Genomic DNA, 16,223 nt, shown 5'->3' on the forward strand with positions numbered 1-16,223 from the left:
GGATAACAACATACAGTTGCTATGTGCAGTTGAACAAGCATAAGTACAGGAATTAAAATTCTATTTTATAACCTAGCCAGTAATAAAGCAACCAGAAAGTAATTCTTATAATTGCACACCTTTTTAACCTATATTGCATGGAAAATGGATAGCTGTGACATAATGAAAGAAAGTCCTTATTTCCCTTTTACCTTACCTTTTCCCTTTTATTTTACTTTCCAATTATATTAATTGAACTTAGGAAAAAAGTAAGATGGAGATATTGGCTAAGGTCTTCCTTGAAAAAAATATAGTGTGTCCTCCCCCCACTTCCCACCAATCATGTCCGTGAGAACTGACTTTATGCTCTGCCCTACTATTGACACAAAAATCATACTGACACACTCCAACACTCCACAGTTTCCAATTCGAACCACTAAAATGTGTTTTCTGAATATACTAATTTCACATTGAAAACTAGATTTAATTAATCAGTTGTGCATCTACCTGTAAGTTGTTTTGTCGTGTTCATACTGGCTTTGAGAAGTTGGTTTCGGACCACTCACAGTTGTGAGTGTAGGTTTAGGTGCTAGTTCTGGAGGCTGTAAAGAAAAGCACAGCATATTCTCTTAGATTCTAACATATAGAAAGATAGAGCACTTTGAGTAAGAAAGTAAGACTGCCCCCCCTTTCCCCAAAAGGAAGAACAGAATAAAATACTAGTGAAAAATGAATTGGAAGAGTTTTCAGCATGGCAAGATCCCCTTCACTGTTTTCACAAAAGTTTTCAGCTTCTGCTTTTAAAACATACTGCAGTTAGGTTGCTAAGAGGCTATTCCACAAGCAGTAAACCTTTCTTTCCAAGACAGTATTTTACTTCTTGCAATGTAGTCTCATTAGCAAAAACCAGGAATTATAAAACTTAAATGACTTACCTTGACAGCTGACGTATCACTTGGGTCCTTCATTTTTTCCAAAGATGGTGATCTTCTTCTTTCAAATATCTTAACCCTACTTCGCACTGACTGTGGTTTCATGGCTGGATCTTCTTCTTCCTCTGCTAGAGATGGTGGTGTAGGCAGTGGCTTACTGTTTGAAGGCAAAACTTCTGGTTTGGTTTGTGATGAAGGGGGAGGAGGAAGAGAAACACCTGAAGTGCTGTGAGAAGGCTCATACTGTCCAGCTTTAGCATTATAAGCTTGAGGACCACCTTGTTCATAGCTCCTTATATGTGGATCAAAGTACTGCTTCGGTTCAGGAGATCGAGATACGGCTGACTGGTATGGCTGAGCTTCTTGTTTGTATCTACCATGCGTGTCATATCCAACAGTATGTTGATCTTCGTATCGCACTTGTGGTAAGCTGAAGTTTTTGGGTGCATGCTCATAGCGAGGTCTGCCATCATAGCTCATTGGAGGGGGTTCCTCAAAACGAGGTTGTGCTGGGTAATAGCTGCGTTCTGTGCTCTCTTCTATATTTTGTCTGGAATCAAGATCTCTAGGAGGCTGGTTTTCATAAGCTGTTCTTGTTTGGTTGTAGGGCTGTTTTTCATCATAATATGCCCAGTGCTCCTCATAGGGAGGCACACGGTCATCATAATGTAGGCGAGGGTCATAACCACGAGAAAATTGATCTACATAGTTTGTGGAATCATACCTATATGTTGACTGTTCATAGTCCCTACTCGGTTGTTTTTCTGCATACTGAGCCTGGGATTCATAGATCAGATTTGGGTCCCTTTCCTGTCTCTGTACTGGGTGATTAATTGCTGGCTGTTTTAAGATGTAGCTTTGTCTGGATGCTTCTTCATTAATATAGGGATCCTTTCGGTATACCTATTAAAGAGAGTGGCATACTTTTCAGTTAACATGAAGAGTAACTGCAGCTGCATTTGAAATGTAATATTTTAAACAAACCTAAGTTCTAAACATTAGCTCTAATTTTGTTTAAAAGCAGAATAATTTGATGCAGTTGTTTGCAATCACAGGAAGTTGAATTTGGTGATTCAAGAGATCCCTTCCAGTCCTATTTTTAAGCAAAGACACGTAAGTAGATTAAAGGGAAAGACAAAGATAACAGTCTCATCTTTGAGGGGGGCACACACACTTTTTTGCAGGGGGTGGGAAGAGTGGAAGTAAATGGATTTACATGTTTAAGTTAGTTCTAGCATTGCTGAGGAAGTATATAAAGTCATCCAACAAACTGAATTCATCTTCATGATCAAGGATTTGGCATGATTTCAAGCATAAAAAGATCTAGTGTCATTTTAGGGAAATAACAGATTTTTCTCAAGGCCTCATTAATAAACAGGAGAACATTGACAAGCTAAAAAAAAGCCACACGCAAAGTAAAATCAAAATACAGAATGTAACCTTTTTAAAAAATGTCATCTTTTTGAGAAGTGAAAAGTATATAGTTTGAAGCCATGCACACAAAACATTAGATGATGCTTAGCAGTTCAGATGCACTGTTTTTTGTAACCTGCATGATCTCTTACAGGAAAAAAAATTAGAAAGAATTCTCCAAATAAGGGCAAAACAAAAAGATCATGTGCTAGCTTGATGTATAGCAGGAAATCAGCGCAACAATGTGGCACAGGTACCTTTGCTGGATCTATATGCGGCGATAAGGATGATGGCTCTTGATCTCTTAGGACTATATGAGCTCCCTCAGTACTTGATGTTCTTAAGGGGCCCGCTTGTGGTTGATAAGAGTTGTAAGGAGCAGCAGTAGGCTCCTCCAGTCTGACATTAGTTAGGTTTACATTAGCATTTACTGCAGAGGTTGATGAGGTTGCAGGGTTTGATTCAGGCGACGGGGAAAGGTAAGGGACTGCAGGTGAGGCTTCTGCTTTCTGTGAAGTGTTTAAAATATTTTAAATATACTGCTATTGAATCACTGTATGACTTTTTGATTTATATTTAAATAATTTAAATGATGCTTTGATCAATGCAGCTAGATGTAGAATGAAATGTACTGAAAGTATCATGCATTAGCACTTCCAGAAATTCATTATCTTGAAGATTAAAAAAAGCAAAACATTTAATCAGAGTAGAATGGCACTTCAATCCCCCTCCTGTCAGAATGAGTCACTAGAACAGGTAGGGCAAGCTGATTCTCCGATTCATTATAACAATATTACTGTTGCTGTTGACAGATTCTTGTACGCTGCTCACAATACTGGTAAGCAGACTGTAAACTCAGATTTCTTGTTTAAGAGAACTTGCAACCTGAAGTAAATGTATAGTGGTGAGTGTATAAAGTTACTTTCTTACCGGCTGAGAAGTAGTTGTTTTAAATCCTGAAGAATCTATTCTGAGATTTGGCTGTGGCTGAGCTTGGGATGTGTAAGCAGGGTAAGTCTGAGTTTCATGATGCATTCCAGAAGAATCCTCTCTAACAGGTTCAGAAGAACGTGTAATAGCAGATTCAGGAGGAGTCCCAACCTCATCATTCAGAGTTTCATCCAGTTCTTGATCAGTATAAGCACCCCCTTCTGTATCTGTGTCTTCATAATCAGATGTGTGTCTACTGTCTGTGCTGTACATGGAATATTCACTACCAGGAGCTGAGAGGTAAGAAAGGCGGTCATCGTGTAAATCAAGGTCATCACTTGTAGCACCATCTGCCTGTGTCAAACAAAATTAGAGTACACACTTACTGAAATACCTTGACAGAATGCCCTTTTTCTTGCAATGTAAAGCTAGAAATTCTATTTTGTGAATAATTAAGAACTGAACAAATGGAATGCATCTAATCTTGTTCTGAACCACAGCAGAGATTCTGGTAGTTAGTTATATTCCAAATCCAGCAGCACAGCAACAGTATGAAAATCCAACAATTCTGAATAGGACAGGGGAGGAGAACTCAGGTTTCAGTCATCGAAGATGTTAAGCTTACACCTAAAGGCCTTTTCTGCAATCTAGCTCATTGAATCATTTTACTAAAGGGTCAGATGACTGTCAGTGTAAGGGAAGGGTTAGTGCACAGCATCCACGGAAATCAAAGTGTTTGGAAAGATACGAAGCTGCACTTTGAAGTCATATGATGATACTGAAATCATTAACTTGAAGGTAGATATAAGGAGGTGAAAGGAGCTCAATACAAACAGAAATAGATGATCCAAATACTAAGAAACATGTAGCAATGCTGATTCATCATTTGCTTACTTGTCGTTGGCACTCTGCTTGGTATCAGTTCTTCAAGAGGGTGACTCTAATGTGCATGGCGTAACATGCAGCTTGAGAAGCCAAGTGGAGTTTTAGTGAGGAACACAGAATACTAACTTGTGGTTTTGCATCTGTGCTCTCACAACTGAGAGAACACAGTTTTCAGAAAGGTCAGAAAGAACATGAATACGCCACCTGCTTTTATATTAACAAAAAAGTAATTCATCATCACGCAATCCCAGCCCCTAGTACTAATGCAGCAGAACACCCAGAAGTTGTTTCAAGAAAAAGCATTCAATCCTTAAAGTCTTCAAAGCAATAATATATCCTCCAGTTACCAGTGGCAATAGGCAAACGCTCTCATTTACTACACTGCTACATGCACAAGGACAACTGTACAGCCCCCATTAACAGAATAACTGCACTAATGTAGTGACAAATCAGTTTTGAGCAGTTCACACAGCCATGAGGCATTACTGCTTTAGATCTTCAAATGATGGTTAAAGTGAAGAGGAAAAAAGGAAAACAAACTCCATTCCACAAGTATCGGCCCATATCTGTAATACCAGTAAGAATGAAAAGAACAAAAATCCTCTCATAAACACAGTTTTGTCATTTCTTCCCAAACATATTACTTCTTACCTTTCCTTCTGAAACCCACACTAGTTGGTTCTGTTGTTGCTGAATTGCTTCCTTTAGAGCTCCATACCATCCTTCATTCATTGAATTCAAGTTAATGGTAGCTAGAAGTACAGCAGGTTAGTTTGATTTGCAATTTCTGCAGAACTATGAAAAGGATCTGTACCACCAGTAATAAAAGCAATATAAACTGGTAGGTTAAAACTATGAAGTTTAAGTAGTAATGTAAATATTAGTGCTTAAAGCAACCTTAAAGCCTAACGTGGTCTGGGACATTTTATCCCATACGAAATACTGAGTTAACAATAGTGTAAAGTGAGGTTTCGGTTTAGCCAGACTAAAAATAAAAGTTACATCATCTTCCTATTTATTCAAATATTTGATTTTGGCTAATGATCCTGCAAAGCCACCAGATCTATTAGAAATGTCATTCTGATGTTTCAGATTGCTTTACATTTGTGCAGTCATGTGCAAACAATGCACACATCAGTGAACTATTGGCTATTGAACGGGGGACCCTGAACAAGTCAACAACTGCTTGACTTGGACCATTTGCAAAAAAAAAAAAAGTCTGGAGGAAGAAGTTACTCTCATCTCACCTCCCCCTCCCTCTCAGAAATACTAATCCAGTATATCTAATTACTTACTTGTAAAGAGATGGTGGTTATTTTTGCGTAGCTTGTGAGCTCTTTCATATAGCTTTCTAGCACTTTTTCGTGATTCTGGGCACAACCTCATTCTCATAGTCTTTACACCCTGCTTAGAATCAGGATTTAGGAACACTACAATAGGATACCACTGGGCATAATTCAGACGGTCCACTGCATTAGGAGTGACGTCTAATAAAGCATGTTTGTCCTGTTGTGATAAAAAGGACAGAGGCAAGAAAGTGAATCACTTACATACTAGATTTGGTTTTTTCCAAACATCCCCCCAAAATTTATTTTGTATTGCCTTTCTCTGTATTGATTTAAATTATTTTCCTATTTGGATAACAGAATAATAGAAACCAAACCAATTTCAATACCAGGCTATGTAGACATATACATTTTGAACTATAGGACAGACTGTGTAAAACTATAAGCTTTTTAATATTTAACTCCGTATTTAAAAAAAAAAAAAACCTCTCCTCAAATAAGCAGGCACTAATGTAAAAATAAGCAATTTCCTATTAGTATTCTGCTAATAGAAGGAAAGACTGAAACACAAGACAGTCTCATTACATACCTTCATCTTCCTTTAAAAAAAATAAAAATCACTCTGAACATAAGAATTTGTCCAGCTTTCATCTAGCACAAGATTTCTCAAGCACACAGCATGCAGTATCCCCACTTGGCTGCTAGAATAGCTTCCTGCCCCACTCCCCTACTTGGGCATCTGAAAGGCTTGCAGTTTAAGTAAGGAAATAAAAAGGCGAGGAGTAGAGCCTCGTATCATGAACTGATATCAGAAATTTTAAGGATATTAAGTGAGATTGAAGGACCCTTTCCCCTAGTCCTTTAATTTAAGGAGTAAACAGCTTAAAGCAGCTTTAATGTAAAGAGGACAACACTCCCTGGAAAAATCTAGATTTACTTCCAGGTTGCAGTTATTAGTGGGGAAAAAGGGGTGGTTTGTTTTTTTTTTTTTTTTAATTAACCGATAGAAACATGAGAAAGTTATTTTTAATGGAAACACACTCACTAATTATTCTTCTACATTTAAAACACCCAGCACTTTACTTGATAATACCACTTTTACTCTTCTTGTGTACAGTGACAATAAAAGACAGACTTACTCTATCAATTATCTGTTTTATAGTGTGAAGACGAATAATGCCAGAACTACGTTGGTCAGTACCAGCATCTCTTGGTTCACTTTCTGGTAAAGAGGACACAGTAAAAATCTGTTGTAAGTTTACAACATATTCCACATTCTCTCATTAAAATAAAACAAACCATTTCATAGCTCAGATTATCAATTCAGATTGAAGGCAGTCCTCCTGCTTCAAAAACATGCATGAAAATCTACCCACCAATTTGGCCATAAAAATCACTACATCTTTACAAAAGCACTTAGAAATAGGATAAGTTACTGAATTAAAATGAAATTTGAGAAGGATATAAATAGAACTAATACTACTTTTACCTTCAGAGAATTATCAGCAACCAAACAGTGAAAGAGCTTATGTTTAGCCTGTTCCTTTACACTGTCAAGATCTGGTTAAACATGTTAACAGCTGAAGTAGAAACAAACAGCTGTTGTAGAAACAAACAACCTAGAAAAAGACAGTTGACTATTTCATAACTGCAGAAAAACCTGATTCACACTTACTTGCAATTTGAAAGATATCTGGTTCTTCTCTAGCAAGTTTCTCCCGTGCGACATCAGCTATTGGACCAAAAATTGTTACAGGTCTGAGAAACCCAGCTAGAATTGAAGGGGAAAAAAAGTCAAATGTATTATGCAAGATACTCTTAAACACACAGGCTAATGCAAAGCAAACCACACGAACTTGTTAACCTGCAACAGTAAGAATAAAGCCATACCTTCCCGAAGAACAACTCTTTCATAGGCAGGAAACTTTGTCTGAACAGGTTGGGCAGAAAGATCTTCTCTACTTTTTCGGAGATTTCTTTTTGAGCTACGCAAACCTCGGAATCTCCAAAAATCCGCTCGGTCTCCTCCTGCTGTCTTTGGAAGCGTGTACTGTACGCTAGCTAGTTGCTCAGCTCTAAGATGACAACAAATCCCAACCAGTTATCAAGGAAGCCAGCTTCTGAAGTAATGCTTGACTAGCAAGCTTATCCTTCCAAAAAACACTACCACCTGCTGAATCAAGCTTTCATTGTTTCTGTATTAGAAAGTACAAGATTGAACTACTGAGGCTGATCACATTTCTAAAGTTTATATAGCCTTATCTCTTGTATTGAAAAGTTCTAAGGTTTTCGTGGGCTGTACAAGAGTCAAAAGCAAATCTACAGATCAGATATTTAACTTCAGTTTGCTCTAACACTTTGTCACTTTCTGACTGAACCAGTTCTATAAACTAGCATCCTTGCAGACAAGTCCAATCATTCATTATACAGATGTAGAATTTAAAATTGTAGTTTTAGAACAGCAATTTAAGTATGTGAAGATCGTACCTGTTTTTGTTAGGTATGATACCTCTTTCAACTTCCTTATGATTCTTGCCAATTCGAATTGCCAGCCATGAACCCAGTTTGCCATTGTACAGAGTATCCACCACCCGGAACACTTCACCTTTGTTGAAACTCAGTCCATAAGGAGATTCCTTTTCATATTCAAAATGAGTTCTGATATAGAAAGAATCCCCTACATCAGACTCAACAATGCGACGATAAACTGAAAAATGAAAAAGTATAATAATTAATTACCTAAGTTTAAGTGATGTCCTAATGCTCACAAGAATTACTCAAAGCAGTGCCTCTCCTTAGTTTTCTTTGTTTTAATATACAATATGACTTCAAGAAGCCTTAATGTCTCAGAGCTGCTCTATTTTAAGCAGCATAGTATTAATAGCATAGTCCACCGACATAAATTCAACTTTCATGGTCAATAATTTGGTGCTAGGGCAAGCTTAATTCAGTTTCCCTGGAAGGAATGAATCTTACTGGGAAAGAAGTTTGTGTGTGCACACACATCAGTGTAATCACTCATTTTCAACAGCATAACTACAACAGACTGTCCTGCTCCCCCCAAGGTTTAATGTCAATACTTTTGTCAGATGCTAGGGGTTATTCTTGGTGGGTTTTGTTTGTGGTTTTTTGGGGGCTGTTTTGTTTTGAGGTGGGGTGTACTGTTACACTATCAATCTCTAGTCCATTTGTAGTAGTAACCTATCCCAAAGCCAAAAGAACTCAATAGTCTTCATAAGATGCCAATTTCCTGCAAGCCAGAAGTTAGCCATCATTTGCTATACTTTTTGTGTTGTTTCAAGCAGTCTACTACATTGCTCCCAATATACAAATATTTACCATCTTTCTTCTTCTGGGCCAGAATGGTTACTTCTTCGCCTTTAGGAAGGTCAAGCAAAAAAAGGACAGCTTCTTCTCTGATGATATTTGTGAAGTCTACATTATTTACCTGGTACCAATGAAGTAATCAGTTTGATTTAGCATACAACATTATAACAGAGATTTAACTATACAATGGGAAATCTAGAGCAATTTTTCTACGATTTTTTTTTTAATTCAGTTTCATACATACACATCAAGTGCATGTATCTCAAGACGTCTCCTGTACCTCTAAATAGTCCCACTTTATTTCTTGATAAAAGCAGAGCTTCTAGAATAATAGGTAGCTTTTAATTTTATATTCTTTAGATCAATATTATGGAGCACCTATAATCATCAATAACATACACAGCCCTCTGACAATTTAGTGACCCAGCAGTTAAAAAACCAAACAACTTTATCAACTGAATTAGTCTAAGAAATTGGATGTAAAACTTACTAACCCTCCTAGCAACAGCACAGTACCAGGAGATTTTACTGCTATTAAGCCATCTAATAAGTACATATGGAAAAAAATCTGTATGAACTACAAAGGCAATATATTCAATACTACAGAAAGAAAACCTACTTCGGTACAACAAAGCATTTGTATTGTTACTGTTTTTGACATACCCTGAGAATCTGGTCCCCTTCCTCTAATCCTTCTTTTGCTGCAGGGCTGTCTTCCAGAACACCAGCTACAAATATGCCAACATCATTGCCACCTGCTAGTCGCAAACCCACACTATCTCCTTTTCTGAACTTTACCAGTTTCATGCTTGGCCTAGAGATTTAGAAAACATTCCACTTAGAGGTGTAACAACATAAAATATCCTGGTAAATCTGAGACTGAACACATGCAAAGAACTAATTTGCCTATCATTCCCATTACAGAATATTATGCTATGCATAGCATTTACTGCTTATCAACTGCAGCATTACAACACACTCATTAGCAGCACTTCAAAAAACCCACCTGTATTTACTTGTTTAGTGGGGTTTGGCTTATGCTTATAGAGTGATTTAAGTGAGGTGCTTTGACATTCTCTTCCAAGAATATTCCCCCTTTTAAAGAGCTGTGCTGCCATACAGATTTATTTTGGCTCTAAAGAGATTAAGATGAATTTGAGTCCAAAACAAACTAGGATCTATTCTCATGTACACTAAAGTCCATAAAGGAGATCCCAGTTGAAGTAGACTCATTTCCATGTCATGACTCTGCACATTTCTCTAGTGACCCTTTATTCATTGTTCTCCATTTATTAAGAAAGAATATACTACAGTATCTCCTCTCTCTGGAGATGGGGACGGGGCAGGAGGGGTGGGGGTGCCCAGGGAGGGATAAACACTGCAAATTCTTTTCACCAGTTGATCACTGCAACTGCTTATTTCCTAAAAAATTAATAGACTTAAAAGTGATATATTACACAAGTGTCAACAAGGCTCAGGAATAAACCTAAAGTCTTCATCCTAGTACTTCTAAACAGCAGTGTGAGGACAGCATATTGGACTTTACATCAGACCATTTATGCCGGTTACTCATCACCTTGGATAAAAACTTGGTTTGCTCAAGGACCACGCAAATTCGAATAGAGTTTAGAGTTACATTACCGAAGCATTCCATCTTCATGGGTTGAATTTGGTAAAGGACCATCAGATGGACTGACTGGTAAATCCACATCTGGCTGACCTCCTTGTGCATACACTGGCTTTGGTTCTATTAAAATATCAAAACGTTTCAAATGTCCATTTGGTCATTTAAAAATGAGAAAATAAAGCTTAACTTTTAATTAAGAGCTTAAAGACTTCTTCCGATAGCCTTACTCTACCACACTTAAACCCACTTAGAAGTGAAATATTAGAAACTTACAACAGAAGATACTCTCATCATGTCATTCAAAGCACATGATTACTGGCCTCATTATTACTTCAGTAAAAGTCCCAAAATTTACTTTGCACTTCATTAAGTACTCTGAACACCGTAAGGCTACAAGAACTAGAAGGCTTCATGCTTGGAAGACCAACTTCCACGTTGCTGTTTCTCACACTGGTTTATCTGACGTAACACGTTCATTTTCCATTGGCTCTCCTCTCCCAAGATTTCAATTTTTGAAATGAAAATACCACAGAGTCAAACTACTGCTGTATGCCTTGAGGTTGGCAGATTTCAACACTTACTTTAGTCCAGCTGGTGGTTCTTAAAAATAAGCATTTACTATGGCTCTGCTTCATAGATTCTCCAGAGTCACTGGGAGCAAACTGACACTGCAGTCTTCCCTCAATAACAAACACTAATAGGGTCTCTTTGTATTTAGGGCTTATGTCTGCATACTTGAAAAAAGCTGATTTTAAACTAGGCTGGCTTTAATATTCCTGATCTTCCCACAAACTGTGCTGTCTTCCTTTTCAAATCACTGAACAGACTAGTTTGAAATTGGGATTTTCAGACAACAATTTGGTAATAACACCTTTTCTAACATGACTTTTGTCCTTACCACACAGTAACATTGCATTTTCCTTAAAGTCTTTAAGGACCCTTTTCTAGCCTAAGCCTCTGATGATCCCTCTGGACAAATATTCTCCTTCCACCCTCCTTTGAAACAATCAACCGTAACAGTCATCTTGCCCTTAGTCTAAGCAGCAAACTGTCACAGAATCTACTAGCTACTTTTCTAACCACATTTTCATTACAGCCTTTGAGAGATCCTCATTTCCCTAGAGCTTTCTGTGAGGCTGTTAAAGGATTATGCCCTTTATTGCACCTTTTAATCTCAGATTATTTATAATGTCAAGGTAATTTTATCTGCAGACACAAATTTAAATATTATCTTTGTCTACCGGCATACATCTCCTCCCATGCAAACTAAATATTTCCATGCATCTCTTCCTATTCACCCAAGAATAGACTATTTCTTCTTCCCCACTAACCAGAAAAATCCCCACAGTACTTACTACTTGCTTGCCTCTCCCTCAAACCAATTATTCCTACATTACTTTGAATTAAGAGCCATTTCAAGGGTCTCCTGTCCTGGCTGGCTTTGTATTATGCCAATTATTAATCTTCAGTATCTTACAGAAATACAGAATTAATCTTTCTAATCTCACTGCTACATCCTTTTTCTATCTTGGCAAATAAAAACTTACTTCATTTGCATCTTTTCATAACACCACTGTAAAAGGTCACCTCCTATGACAATCTTTTTAGTAATGGCTGCTGCATCAGAAAACCCACTGTTCTCATCTTCAACATCTTTCGGAGTCTATCAACATCATAACTCTTCCAATTCTTCACTGAGCTACTGAATGCTACATGCAGAACTGTCACTGCTCATTCCTTAAGTCTTCAAATACTTTCAAGCTTGAATGTGCTTTTTCTCATTCTACCCAGCCTTTCAAGAACAGCTCCCACTAAACCATCTGCATAAGTCCTCTTTCTCCACTTACAATTTCACTAAAGGGCCTCATTCTGTAAACAAAAAAATTTTATAAGTCAGCCTGCCCAGAACAGTGTCCTGTCACAGTATCATCTTAGATTTCTTCTTTTTTACACCAAATGGCTTTTAGCTGCTGCCATTTAGTTTATCCTTTCTTTTTGGAAGAGAAGAAAGATTTTGTTCTGGTTTTATTAGTTGTACTGCACTTGTTGAAATGCCTTCTTGGCCCATGACTGTATTTAGTAAGTGCCACAGTAACAAAGCATTTCAGAGTGCTTTCAGTTGTGTCTTGGGAACAGCAGCTCTAAACAGGCTTAACTACATCCTTGTTTAAATACAGCCTGCTGTAAGCAACAGTCTACTGCTCAACTCTTGGAAAAGAAATGACGGATTTTAACCTTGCTTCAGAAATCAGGACAAAACTCTTTACAACCATCAGCTACAAATACAGCTCTAAACACTGATGTTTGACCCCTACATAACAGGCAGACACCACAGCTTAGGTTTTCAGGACCGACACTCTAAAATATAAATGGGATATGGTTATGAAGACTGTTCGTATTCAGAAATAAAAATAATTAGGACATGGTCTGTTTTAAGACTTTGGAAATCTTTCCACAAATATGCAGTGGCATGAACTCTTTACTGGTCATCCATTCTCAACAACATGCATAATTAATATATTTTAATGTTTTTACCTGGGAGTGGTGGAGTTTGTTTTTCAGTTCTTTCGACTGCCACCTCTTCCATAGTTTTAGAAATATCATCTGCATTCTTTACAGGTGTAGAGACAGCTCCTGGTTTTGTTATTCTCTCATCTTCTCTGCTTCGAAGACTATATTAGAAAAAAAATATTCCACTCTGCATATAGAATTGTTTCTATGACCTTGGTCTACTAAGACTAAAGGATAAATCCTTTCATTCACAAAATTCAGGTTTGGTGGGTAAGGAATTACCAAGGTTTCATCTTTAGCTTATCAAGTTACTAATAATTTTTACCAATTCTAGATCTAGGCATTTTGTCCCTAACTTCATGTTAATAAAGGACTTCTCTAGATATGGCTATTTAGAAAGAGGAAGGACATGATGAAACAGACTACTCTCTGCCTCAAGCACCAAAGTCATACACATGCTGCATATTGAAAGCTATATAAGAAATTGAAAAGAAAGGGAAAAAAGGGGAGAAGAGCAGTTACTATGGTCTTTTTCTCACCCCTCCCTGTAGAAATCATGGATTTTTAAACTTATTTCTTTGGCTTTGCTGTGGTCAAGCTAATTTATCTGCTCCCTTGTGTTGCAGCTGCCCTGGAACACAAGTGCTGCCGGTATGACTCTTGGTAGGGCTTTGCATAGATAAAAGGTAGCACACAAACATGCCCCTGATTTCTCAAGTCTTCAGAGAGGATAAGGCCTTCAATTCACAGCTATTACAAGACAGGAGGGCTTCTTGTACACTCAGTCATCCATGTATTTTAGTAAAAAGCCAACGTGCTGCATCTCGTGCACTTCCTATACACGTTACAGTATAAAACAGACATACATGACAAGTTAAAGAAAAAAATTTCTCTTGTTCTTTAAATGATGAGAGCAACTAAAGCTCAAAAGAACAATTTCTCTTCCTTGAGCCCAAAAGATTAGGGTTTTTTGTACTGTTATACAGAGGTACAGCTGGTAGCAGAACTGAACAGAACATGTGCCATATGTCAAAATTTTAACTGTTACACTGCTATATGTTCAACAGTAAATATTTTAATAGTGTCAGAGTAGATGAAAATTAATAAACAGCTGGAAAAACAGAAATAGATCAATAAACCAAAGAATCTTAATTGCAGAACACATACATTCTAAAAAAAAAAGTAACGAGATGCTCAAAATATCTATTCAATTCCTGACAGTTGGCAAATAAGCAAGGATATAAAAGGTATTTGAGAGAAGACAGACACAAATCATAGCTTTTTATATAATATCAGACATAATTGCCAAGGAGGTAGTTCCTCAAAGATAACAACAGCTTGGCCAGTAGGTGCAAGTCCAACTCCTCTTATAAAGGAGAGGTCTGTACTGGGGGGAAAAAGAAAAGTTTTTCACTACCAACAGCTAGATGGTGCTACTAGGCAATAATAAGTATCAGTTTCCATAAAGTACAAATGTATTAAAAAAAATTCCATTATACAAAGTAAAGACTGTTTATTTTAATCAGAACTGATACTTCAGGAGTTGGAAGTATGACTTAGGACAACAGATCCCAGCAAATCTACTCATCCAAGCTGTGTGAGAAAGAACAAAAGAAATAGTAAATGTCTAAATACAAGCAGAACACGCTTTCCTGAAGCAACGTGAAGTTTGAAACATCAGAAACAAAGCTCAGCTATTCAGCCAAGATATACTAAGACTTTTCAGTACTTTCTTCTGCCAGTTTTCAAACTGTGTGCCTGAAGGCAGCAAAAAATGAAGAATACTGCAATCATGACAACAATCTGGGAAGACACTGGCACCCTCGCATTGTAAACAACCATCGTGTTACAAGTTATTGGTAAAAACAAGTACAATGGCCTAATTTTGAAAATCCTTATTTGTGCCTTTTTTATTCAGATAAACCCCTTTTTGGGGCTTCCAGAGTTGATTAAAATGATGTTAAAAGCATTACATCTAGCAAAACGAAAAGTAAGAATTTATTCTTCTACTTTGTTCCTAAACTTCACCAATAAAAATGTTCTTACTCCTCTTTCAGATTTCCAGCATATTTTCATTTGTATATAAGATTAAGTGCATAAGCTAAAATCTTATGTCTTTTACTTCCAGCACTAGGCTAAAATGGGACTGGACTCCTCATTGCCTTGAAGGTAGTTCCTGGCTTGTTAAAAACACATACATTTAGCTGTTTAAATGCATACTAAGTGTCTTATAAACAAAAAAAAAAAGTCCTGTAGTAGTGTAAGCTACAACGAGTTCCCCTCCCTGTCCAAAGATTTTTGGGTAATGAGCACTAGTTAACATGATATTACAGTAAATTTCCCCCATAAGCCCTCTCTACCTGTTTCCAAGTATCTCCTAATGCTTAACAGAAGCATTATTCTGAAATAATAGTATCTGTTTTGCTTTAAAAATAAGTCCAAAAATACTGCAGTTACTACAGAAGGACAAAGTTAATTTTACATTTCCTCTCCACATAGTCCAAAACCACTGTAATTATCTGAAGCAATATGCTTCTAGACTGGGCTAACTGCTATGCATGTAGGCAAATACACCCTGTCAACTAAAATGCCTGCAAAAGGTCAGTTCTACTCTACGTAACACAACAAAGTTTAAATTCAAAAAGCTGATAGAAATGCAACTGATAGAACAAAAAGGAAAAATCAGAACAGCAGGAGAGTATAATTTTTCTTGATTTTGCTTAAATTGTCCAGTAAGCACTGACTATTTCACATTGCAAGATGACACAAGGAACAACTTGATGCTGTCGCTGGTTCTAGGTAATGGAAACATGTTAAAAACTGACAGCTGCACTTCCCAAGAGACAAAAGTTTTGTTCACTGTGTGCTCTGTAATACTATTGTTTAACATCTGTGCTGTGTCAGGGCCCCCTTTACCTCACTTCCTCCTCTACTCCCCACCCCCCCCCTTTTTTTTTTTTATAAGTATGTCTAACAAGCATTTAAAATAACCTGCTGTCACAAAATGCAGTCAGCTACACACTACTGCCATCAACTGTGGCTATTACTTCAGAACAAAAGACAACTGTCTGCAACACAGTTAGAATGCTTGTTTGCACAAAAAAAGTTCTGAAAAATATGAATATGCAGGCTCTTCACAAATGTGTTCTTAGCACATCTCAAACTGTTTAGCATCAGAAGACAGTAAGAGCCAAGAGGGAGCCAAGATGCATCTTCCTAAGCACATTCAAAAATAGGGTTGATTTTTCTCCCATATTCCAGTTTTTCAGCTTGTTTTGAAAATAGACAGAACAACAAATCTCTCATGCTATATATAAATTGACAACTGTATTA

The 16,223-nt window shown here is 37.2% G+C and overlaps 1 protein-coding gene across 10 annotated transcripts in view; it reads right to left on the reverse strand.

Moving 5' to 3' along the window:
- The window catches only part of TJP1 (tight junction protein 1), a 197,058-nt gene that overhangs the window by 14,426 nt on the left and 166,409 nt on the right, over positions 1–16,223 (reverse strand). For 7 of the 10 annotated variants that reach the window (XM_074837745.1, XM_074837740.1, XM_074837738.1 and 4 more), the window contains 14 exons: positions 12,915–13,051; positions 10,394–10,499; positions 9,416–9,566; positions 8,765–8,873; positions 7,913–8,132; positions 7,316–7,500; positions 7,101–7,196; positions 6,565–6,647; positions 5,435–5,645; positions 4,791–4,891; positions 3,255–3,608; positions 2,582–2,833; positions 915–1,814; positions 487–581 (listed from right to left, as the gene is read on the reverse strand). In XM_074837745.1, the coding sequence (XP_074693846.1) occupies positions 487–581; positions 915–1,814; positions 2,582–2,833; positions 3,255–3,608; positions 4,791–4,891; positions 5,435–5,645; positions 6,565–6,647; positions 7,101–7,196; positions 7,316–7,500; positions 7,913–8,132; positions 8,765–8,873; positions 9,416–9,566; positions 10,394–10,499; positions 12,915–13,051 (3,000 nt within the window). The remainder of the gene's footprint in view (positions 1–486; positions 582–914; positions 1,815–2,581; positions 2,834–3,254; positions 3,609–4,790; positions 4,892–5,434; positions 5,646–6,564; positions 6,648–7,100; positions 7,197–7,315; positions 7,501–7,912; positions 8,133–8,764; positions 8,874–9,415; positions 9,567–10,393; positions 10,500–12,914; positions 13,052–16,223) is intronic. The other 3 variants (XM_074837746.1, XM_074837742.1, XM_074837739.1) reach the window with 2 other exon arrangements.

The sequence above is a fragment of the Strix aluco genome, chromosome 12 (assembly GCF_031877795.1).
Source record: "Strix aluco isolate bStrAlu1 chromosome 12, bStrAlu1.hap1, whole genome shotgun sequence".
NCBI classification, from domain to species: domain Eukaryota; kingdom Metazoa; phylum Chordata; class Aves; order Strigiformes; family Strigidae; genus Strix; species Strix aluco.